This window comes from Xiphophorus couchianus, chromosome 23, assembly GCF_001444195.1.
Source record: "Xiphophorus couchianus chromosome 23, X_couchianus-1.0, whole genome shotgun sequence".
Lineage (NCBI taxonomy): Eukaryota > Metazoa > Chordata > Actinopteri > Cyprinodontiformes > Poeciliidae > Xiphophorus > Xiphophorus couchianus.
The window spans coordinates 11,499,449-11,509,591 of NC_040250.1; the positions used below are offsets into that span (position 1 = coordinate 11,499,449).

Consider the following 10,143-nt stretch of genomic DNA (forward strand, 5'->3'; position numbering starts at 1 on the left):
GCTTTTTGTGACCCAAACACAGAGAAATGTTGAAAATACATTGATAAACTATTGTTTAATGTAATGTTTGTTTTGTAAAAGCCAATGCATGTGCTATTGGATTTACCTGTTGGGAGCTTGAAGTAAGTTTCAGATGTACATGGTTTTTTGTAACTTTGGGTTTTAGAACAAATGAAGACATTAGGTAAGTATCATTTGGCAAAAACGATATTTAGGAGAGTATTTACTCCAACTACTGCTGACCGTCAGATGATCAGTGATTATCTTACAAATCCTAAAATGCTGAGCACTTGATGATGGTAATAATCCCCAGCGGTTATTGGACGAGAGGCAAAATACACCCTGGACAGATTGTCACTGCCTTAGAGGGCAACACAGAGACACACAGGACAAACAACTACAACACTTGCACATATACGTAAGGACAATTTAGAGCAATCAATTGTGGTTTTGGACTATTTGAGAAAGCTGGAGTATGCAGTGAGAACCCAGGGATGCAGCAGGACAACACACAAACTCCATGCAGAAAAACACTAAGACCAGGATTTAAACCAACAACCTTCTTGTTTAATTAGTTTAACAAATTGTTGGTTAAAATGGAGAGACTCTTGTGTCTGTCTATAAATAACCCTTTAAATATGAGCAATTTCCTATATGCTCTGATTATCGCAATCTAAAAATGTTCAGTGATGCATAAACAAAATAATTTGCCTGCACAGATTACAGACAAATTACGACTAATACATCTGCATGAGATGAGATAATATAGTGACATGGTATAAATTTTATACAATGTTTTGGTGACATTGTATAAAATGTCACCGTAAAATGTTTACGGTCATTAAAGTACAATAACCAAGACAAAGAACAGGAAGAAGGAAGAGCGATTGTGGCGACAAATGTTCTTTGATTAGATATTTAAAAAAAACAAAAAAAACCCCCCAAAAAACAAAGACATCCTGTAACACCACACCTCTTTCTCTAACTTAGGCAAGAACAAGTCTGTCAAAGAAGGTAGTGTCAAGATGGTTCTTTTGTTGGTTACACTGCTTCTCCTTCCTCAGGGATGTAAGTTAAACCCACATTCATTTAAATTTTTCATCTAGTTGAATTACTGTTAGATTAATGACAGCAAATGTCTATATTTTACATATCTTTTGACGTTGTCTGTTTTCTTTAACCTAATCTTACTTTTTATGATGTCGTACTTCTTTCCAAAATGCAGATATGTTGGTCCCAGTGAAAACAGTTGCCCTTGGTCAACCAGCAACTTTTACATGCCCATTTCCTGCAGATATGCTGAGCAACAATGAAGTCCACTGGTACAAACAGAGTACAGGGGATACTCTTACATTAATTGTGAGGCTGCGGAAGCATGCAGACCCTGCATTTGGGCAGACATTTTCTTTCTCAAGAATGACTGCATCAAAAAATGAGACTGTTAGCAGACTGACAATACTCCGAACAGTTCCAGAAGATGAAGGAATGTATCACTGTGCTATCATCGACTGGACAGAAAACGCTTGGCATGGGACCTATTTGTATTTAAAAGGTAATGTAAAAATATAAGCACTTATAATTGTTGCTGTTTCAGCAACTTTGACCAATTCTGTCACTTATGATGAAATATCACCTTTCTCAATAAGTTTATTATCAGAGGGAAGAGATATAATTTTACCTGGTGAGATTGGATAATCACTCCCAATACAGCCACAATTCTATATGCTCACCTGTAATTGCTCTAAAAACATTGGGACAATCAGAATAAGGTTTTATATTTGAATTGCATAAGCTACAGCCAAAACTAAACAAGCAACTTCATCACTTGGTGAATGAAAATTTTAAATAATTAAAGCCACTCAGAGACCAAGAACTTAAGAAAAAACAAGAAAGAGAGAAACTGTAAGTAAACATGTCTTCAATTTGACTTTGTTCTTCATTTTCTAAAATGTGTTTAAAGATACTAAAAAAGTTTTGATTAGTGTTTTTTTCTTAAATAGAAAACGCTGAGAGGACACCAAAGCATACTATAGTTCAACAGTTGACGGCAGCAGATTCTCACCTTCCAGGAGACTCTGTGACTTTACAGTGTTCAGTCCTCTCTAATCCTGACAAGATGTGTCCAGAAGACCTCAGTGTATTCTGGTTCAGAGCCAGATCACACAACTCCCATCCACACACAATTTATGTAGATGGAAACAAGCATGATGACTGCAATAAGAGAAATGACTCTCAGAGGAGATGTGCCTTTTCTAAAACCATCAGTTCCACTGACAGTGATACTTACTACTGCGCCGTGGCCACATGTGGAGAAATATTTATTGGAAAGGAAACAAAAGCCAAAGTTCAAGGTAATTGTATAGTTTGATATATGATAAATTTATATTTTATGTATGATGTGTATTGCAACAGATAATGTGACAGTAATTACAAAGGCAATTAGCTTTTACTCATTGTAACTCAAGTTTCCCCCCTCCTTAAATGATGATTTAGGGTTCAGCTTGTGGTTCCAAGATACCAACAAAGTTGTTCTTCCATTCTGCATGGTTTTAGCTTTAAGTCTTATTTCAACAGTTGTTGTGTTATTCTCCATTAGCACAAGCAAGTATATGGACAACAAAGGTAATACAAGTCAACCGTTAATTTCTGTGTAAAAGAGCATCAATCCTACTAATATATATTTTTATTCCGAAAAACAGCTGGGGTTGACCTACACAACTACTATAGTTGTAGACAGGTAAAGCATTAAAATTTATATTTTAATTTTAATAGTTAAATTTTGTGTATTTATATATTTTGACCAATCTTTTCTATTTTACCAGGGGGTTGAATATGGACAGATGTACTCTGTGGTTGTCTTCAGCATAAGAAACCAGAAAGTGGATCCCTAAAACAGCCATAGAGAGAGAAAGTTCACACGAATCAAAGTTTTTGGACTCGAGATCTTTGGTGTTGCCTGTAACTAAAAATTGAATAGATACTTGTTTAGATCATAGTGCTTAGTAAAATAGAGAGAAGTGTGAATAAAATAAGATCTATTATATATCAATTGATGTTTTAATAAATATGTTTTGTATTTATAAGAAAATATTTATAGTACAAGTTTTTTTTGTCTTTTAATAGAGCTGCCTACTTGGAGGATACTTGAAATGTAATATTCTTTGTTCAAAATTTTGTCCAGGTTTTTATGTCATTTCTGAATTTCTTTGCTAGCCTAAATTCTTTTGTGACCAAAATTATTTTTCTAAAAATAACAAATTAATGCAAACAAAAATGTACCGACTGTGTTATGTATTTGTTTTCTATTTGTCATTCAATAAATGTTTTCATACGTAAAAAAAGAACATTTACAGTAAGAACTGATAAGATTCATGATCAAGGTTTTGATCTTGAAACTATTTTCTTAAGAAAAACACAAGGAAAATGGTAGAACATTCCTTTGGGAAATGTGAAAATATCATTGTAACCTGATGCAATCAAGCTAAAATACACTGTGTGGACATTTACTAGGCAAGTGAGTATTTTTACCATAATCCTAGTAAAGGGGTATTTTCTAACCCCAGGCTTAATGGATTTAAGCATAGCAGGTGAAGAGTATCTGTGAATGAGGGAGCATGTGGCCTAGGGAGGTCAACATTTTATATCAAAGTGCATAATTATTTGGCAGCCTCTTTTATTTAGGCAAAATGATGCAAAAAGGACATTTAACTGATTCTGAAAAGTTAACAATTATCTCAGATGGATGTGTCACTTTTGAAATTGTCTGATCACAGAACTATCACATGTTTTGTGGCAAATAGTCTACAAGGTTGCAAGAAAAGTGTTGAGAAAAAAGACACAAATTAACTCCAAAGGATTTGAGAAGTTTGAAGCATGAATCGTCCAGGAGCATGTATCCTCCAGTTCCATCATATTCCATAACTACAACCTACCTGGAGTACCTAGAAGTGCAAGATCTTCAGCCCCCAGAGATATTGCCAAGGTAAGAAAGGTTGAAACCTGACCACTACTGCACATAACACATCAGCTGATTTGTCTAATCTGAACCAAGACATATCTGAAGACAAATTTTTCAGGACTTTATGGATGAAATGAGAATGATTCTTACTGGACCAGATGAATGGGCTGGATAAACGGGAACAAAGCTCCACTTGGGAGTCATACAGAAGCTAGGTGGAGGTGGGGTGCTGGTATGGACTGGTAATATTAAAAATGACCTGGTTGAATCTTTTCAGGTTGAAGACTGGTTTGAAATCAACTCTCAAACTTACTGCCAGTTTTCAGAAGGCACTTTCTTCAAGTAGTTGTACAGGAAGAAGTTTGCATCTTCCAAAAAGACAATGATTGTTTTGGATGACAATGTTCCATCACAGGTGTCTCAGTATTCATTTGCATGGCTTGCTAGTAAAGTCTCCCTTACTGACCTGACCTGAACCCAACTGAGAACTTGTGGGCAGTTCTGAAGCAGGGTGTTCATAGTGAAGGAAAACAATCGACCTCTCTGAACTGTCTGGGAGGATGTGGTTGCTGCTGCACAGAAAGTCGATTGTTAACAGAACAAGAAACTGACATGAATGGAAAGCTTATAGGTGTTGGTGAAAAGAAGGATGGCTATATTGGTCACTGATTTTTGCTCAAAATGTCAAATATTTATTGGAAAGCTTTGAGGTATTTGTTTCTAGTTCTAAAATAATTAAAAAGTGAGATAGAAAAATGTGTAGTTTTAATTTTGTTATTTAATAATTCTGTGCAACAATGGCTTCACAAAAATTGTGAACATACAAATATTTTTCTCAGAAGACTAAAACATCCATTTTCCTTTCTTAAATATTTGTGTTTGAGGTTCATTAACATTTTGGATTAACCATAGAACTGTAATTGGTTATCAATAAACATTAATCTAAAAAATAAGACATGGCTAATAGCTGTCTATACAGTGTAGAGGTTCATGTGTAAAATGTTGCTTAAATAAAGCGAAAGTCAATAGGTGACTTGATTAATATTTGAAGTTGCCAAATTATCCGGTTATGTCACAGTGGATACAGGGCGAAATATTTTTCACGTCCTCCATTTTCCACTTTTGTCCCATAACTTATGTGTTGAAGCAACTCAAAGGTTCATCACTAAAAAGGAGAGGCACCACATAATGCTTAGATTCTCTCTGATCTGAAAAATAAGCTGACCAGCAGCATCTTATGTAAAGGATGATAAAAAAACAATTTATCTGCTATTGTTAAAGCACTGAGTGCATTCAAAAGGCCTGCATGATGATCCCTACATAGAGCTCAGTCCTTTAGGGACTTTTGCTTAGGAAATCCCCCCTAAGTCATACTCATGTAGGTAAAAGTTGCCAGCTGGAAACAATTACCCTTTGTTTTCTCAATCTCAAATAAAGAATCTGAAATCACACTGGCCCCACGATCTCTTACCACTACCAAAGATTTATCATCTTTTTTTTAGACTTCAAATGATATTTGACATCAAAAGAGAACTTATTTGAATCATTGAGCGGGCTTCAGAAGCAAGTACTTTCTTTTCTTGTGTAAACATCAGGTATGAAGTTCAAGTCTCTGCTTGTGTGGCTTCTTCTTTCCAGGTTACCTCTTTTACATATCAAGATCTAAAAGAGCTGAAGTGAAACCAGGCTGGAAACCAGGGCCAGGGGTCATGTCTTTTGAACAGATGAAGGCAGACTGACAAAAAAAAAAAAAAAAGAAGACAAGCAAATGCTTTACTGAAGCCTAGTAATTTAAAAGTGAAAATTTAAGAAATGTGTTGATTTCAGTAGTAATTTCAAAGTTTGTTGAAATGGTCACAAAGTGTAAGTTTATCTAATTCTAGAGATTTGCTGCTAACACTAAATATCAGCTTACTGATATTTACAATGGCTTCCAGTGTATTTTAATCCAATTTCTGAGATGGCACTGTCCGTGGTACTGGACAATTAGTTGGACCTTGTTGTTGTTTAAAAAAATAAATATTCAAAGACACTTGAGTAAAATAAACTTAAAATACGTGTTTGGGGTGAGGAGGTAAAAACCCATCTGACAAAAGGACTTTAGATTTTGTAGCATTTTAAAACGTGATTAGTACAGTCGTGTGTATAGTCGTTCCTAACAAACTATTCTGACATAAACAAACAGAATTGAACTGAATTGAAAGCAGTAAGAGGGAGTTGAAACAAAGCAGGAGCATTAACACTAAGCACAACATCATCTGTAAAGATCTTGTCAGTTCCATCAGAGGCTCCAATCACAGAATCAACACATGGAAGCAACACTGAGCAACAACATTGCTACAACTCGACAGTCTTTCTCAGAAAAAAATATTCAATATTTAAAAAAATTAAAAATGACCAATTAGCCTACATTTTACATGATAAATATTTTCACATTTGACAAGACCAAATAGTTTTTTCTAATTCTACTCATAGGTTCTTATTAAAATGAAAAAGTCAAACTTTTCTAACTAAAAGCTTGAAAAAGTAATTAAATGAGCTACACTAAGACAGTTTCTCTTGTCCAGAAATTGAAAAGTTGAGGTATTACCCCTTGTTACAGAGTATTGATTGAAATGCAATGACTGTCATCTCTATTAATTGACTGCATATGGGCGTCCAGATTTAAGTAGTGACTTTAATTACCTGGCAATGTCTTAACAAAATTGTTCTTGTATTTATAACTTGCTGTGAGAATTACTTGAAGCTTCATCATTACATTTCAAGAATTTATGACAACGGACCTTAAAGGGGGGGAGACCACTGTGACAGGAAATGCTCTATCATTGTATATTTTGAGATAACCAATCAGATCTCTCTAAGGAACATAAGACCTCCTTCTGTAACTTAAATATGAAAAATTGCTCCTACAAAGACATTGTCAGGATGATTCAGTTATTGGTTGTACTGCTTCTTCTTCACCAAGGATGTAAGTTCTTATACTTTGATAAATATGTGCCGTTTTCATTTGTACCTGTTTGGGATTTCAGTTGCCCTATTACCTTAGGGCTTGTGGCTTTTTGTGACTCCCTTGTTTATCATGTTGTTCTCTTTTTTAAAATACGATGTAGATACCTTGGTACCAGTGACCACAGTTCCTCTGGGTGAACCAGCAACTTTTACATGTTCGCTTCCTGCTGAAAAGCTGAACAATAATGAGCTTCACTGGTACAAACAGAATGCAGGACAGACGCTGACATTAATTGTAAAGCTGCGAAAGCACGCAGAACCTGCTTATGGGCCAGAATTTTCTGCCTCAAGAGTGAATGCATCAAAAAATGAAGGCTTCAGAAGTCTGACAATTCTAAGAACCGTTCAAGAAGATGAAGGAATGTATCACTGCGCGATTATTGACTGGATAGAGAATTCTTGGCATGGGACCTATTTGTTATTAACAGGTAAAGTTCAAATAATTGCTGAAAGCTAGACTCTGTGTTCAAATACTTATTTTTACCATGTTAAACATGAGAATATATTAAAAAGATATTGTCAAGAGTTTTAAAAAAATGTATTTTCTGTAGCTTCATATACCTCATAAGAGCATTTCTCCCTGGTTTAACATTTTTTTCATACAGGGAATATTATGATATTGTCTTAACTAGCATTATTAGATAACAAACCAACATCTCAATAAATGTCTGTCTTATGTCAGAATAGTTAAAATTAACAAAATCTGTGTTCTATGCTTCAGGAAACTCTGAAAATATACCAAAGTACCAAATTGTGCAAGAGGCAAAAGCATTAACTCCAGATCACGAAAGCAACTCTTTGACTCTTCAGTGTTCAGTGATGTCTGACTTTAACCACAATGCGTGTCCAGAAGACATCAGTGTGTTTTGGTTCAAAGTCAAATCAGATCAATCTCATCCAAATGTCATCTATGTTCATGGAGATAGAAATGATCAATGTCAAAAGAAATTCGATTTCCAGAGGAGGTGCGTGTTCTCCAAGAACATCAGAGCGTCTGATACTGGGAAATATTACTGTGCTGTGGCCTCATGTGGGGAGATTTTTCTTGGAACTAGAGCAAAACAGAATCAACAACCTGGTATGATTTTAGAATAGAAAAAATTGTTGCTAATAAAGTAATAGAAAGTATTACTAAAAGAGTATTTTTTAAAGGTGACAGTATGTTTCTGTCTTTTTTTGTATAGACCAAACAAGAGACCCACAAAATAATGTGCTGGTGATAATAATAACATGTTTGGTCATTTCGGTCATTGTAAATGTTATTTTGATCTGCTACCAAACCCTAAAGACAGCATGCAAAAAAGTTGAAGGTAAGTTTTGTTTATTGAATTTGAATAGGTGAAATGTCTTCATAGTCATTATTACTCAAACTGAATAACTAAAACTTTCAACTTGCTTGGGTTTTTCAAGTATAACTTAAATATGAGATGAAGTAGTTAAGAAACTATTTCTTGACTATATATATATATATATATATACTGCTCGAAAAAATAAAGGGAACACTTAAACAGGTGTTTAACACTTAAAGTGTTCCCTTTATTTTTTTGAGCAGTAGCATATATATATATAGTCAAGAAATAGTTTCTTATAAATATATATATATTTCCCAAACCTAGAACTGTCAATTAATGGTGCATTATACTCTGAAAAATGTTTTACCAAATTGTGTAAGCAGGTAAATTTGTTTTGCAATGTGGTACCCAGTGACGTGCGGTCAGTGATTTTATTTATATTTAGGGACAGAAAGCACCTCTTCACCAGCCACACATGATAACATGACTGAATCAGGAGAATACACTGTAAGTAAAGGATAATTTAAATAATTTCCAACAAATTCATGTAGCAACGTGACTATATATTGATCTATTTGTTTTTTTGTAAAGGACAACGATAACCAGAATCTGGACTATGCTGCTTTGCAATTCTCTGGAAGAAAAAGCACACGATGGACGAAGAAGAAGCAGTCGAATACTGAGGAAGGTGTATATGCACAAGTTAAAGTTTGAATAGGAAAGTCTGTGTGAGAACTACCGGTAATAAAACCAGTCAGAAAGTGTAAAAAAAAGGTGCAATTTTCATTTAGTGGCTGTTTTTTTTAAATTTGCTTCACTGTCATAATCCAGACAGAGCTCTTCTATCCAATGGTACACTGCTTATAGGCAACCCCAGATTCAGAGTGAGAAACAGAGGCGACAGAGCTTTTTCTGTGGTGACCCACAAGGTGCCTTTGAAAATCAGAGCTGCTCAAACCATTGATAACTTTAAATATCTGCTCATTTTTTGTGACATTTTTGTGGCTTGCAATTCTACTTAAGAAGCACATATCTGTGCAAAAAAAATTTTTATTGATTATTTTGCTTGAGTTTTTGATTTCTTACAGTGTAAAGCACCTTGGTCAGCTATTGTTGTTTGTAGATGTGCTATATAAGTAAGCTTGACATATAGTAATCATAAACATTTATAATTGCTATGACTATGTATGTATGTATTGATTAAATAAAATTGTGAGTGTATTGTTTCCATTTTTTAAGCAGTGACCCACAACTTATTTTCTGGTTTCAGAATAAAGGATGACTTATTTTTGACTAACTTTTTTTTTTTCCTGGACATACTTTAACATGATAAGTAATACCAGATTACATTAAACAAAAATGCACATTAGTGCAGAAGTACATTCAAGTACTTAAAGGGCCTGTTACAACAGTGACTACAACTTTTTACTTCACAAAATATAAAGAAAAATGGAGCTGCGTTAGATTATAGCCGTTGTAAGATTTCTCTTTTGTCTTTGGCAAAAAACCACAAGTCATTTCTCCCTCTAGCGTTAGACATGTGAGTCTTTGCTTTGGTTGTATTTACCCACAATTATTTGCGCTTCCTGCTTTTGGTCCTCTTGCAGTCACATATGCATTTGAACCGCGGAGTTTATTTCAACCAAGTCGAGACGTAGATTTTTACGTAGGCCAGAATTCACCTTTTTGGTCTGCTTTAGAGTTTGGTTATGTATTTGCATCTTTCCAAATGAACTGGACTATCTAAGCACCAAACTAGAGTTTGAGTGAAGTGGACCAAACAAGACTGGTGTGAATGCAATCTTAATTGACTTATGGAAGGTGACCCGATGATGTATGTGAGCACATAACTGTCAGATTAAATAACACCATTTTCTGTTATTT

At 34.7% G+C, this 10,143-nt stretch overlaps 1 protein-coding gene across 1 annotated transcript; it reads left to right on the forward strand.

Moving 5' to 3' along the window:
* Window positions 1-6,100: 6,100 nt before the first annotated feature.
* Window positions 6,101-9,551, forward strand: LOC114138825 (uncharacterized). Its single transcript, XM_028008250.1, has 6 exons — window positions 6,101-6,926; window positions 7,069-7,395; window positions 7,689-8,045; window positions 8,152-8,277; window positions 8,705-8,766; window positions 8,851-9,551. The coding sequence occupies exons 1-6, from the start codon at window positions 6,851-6,853 to the stop codon at window positions 8,971-8,973; spliced, it is 1,071 nt and encodes a 356-aa protein (XP_027864051.1). The 5' UTR covers window positions 6,101-6,850; the 3' UTR covers window positions 8,974-9,551.
* Window positions 9,552-10,143: the final 592 nt, after the last annotated feature.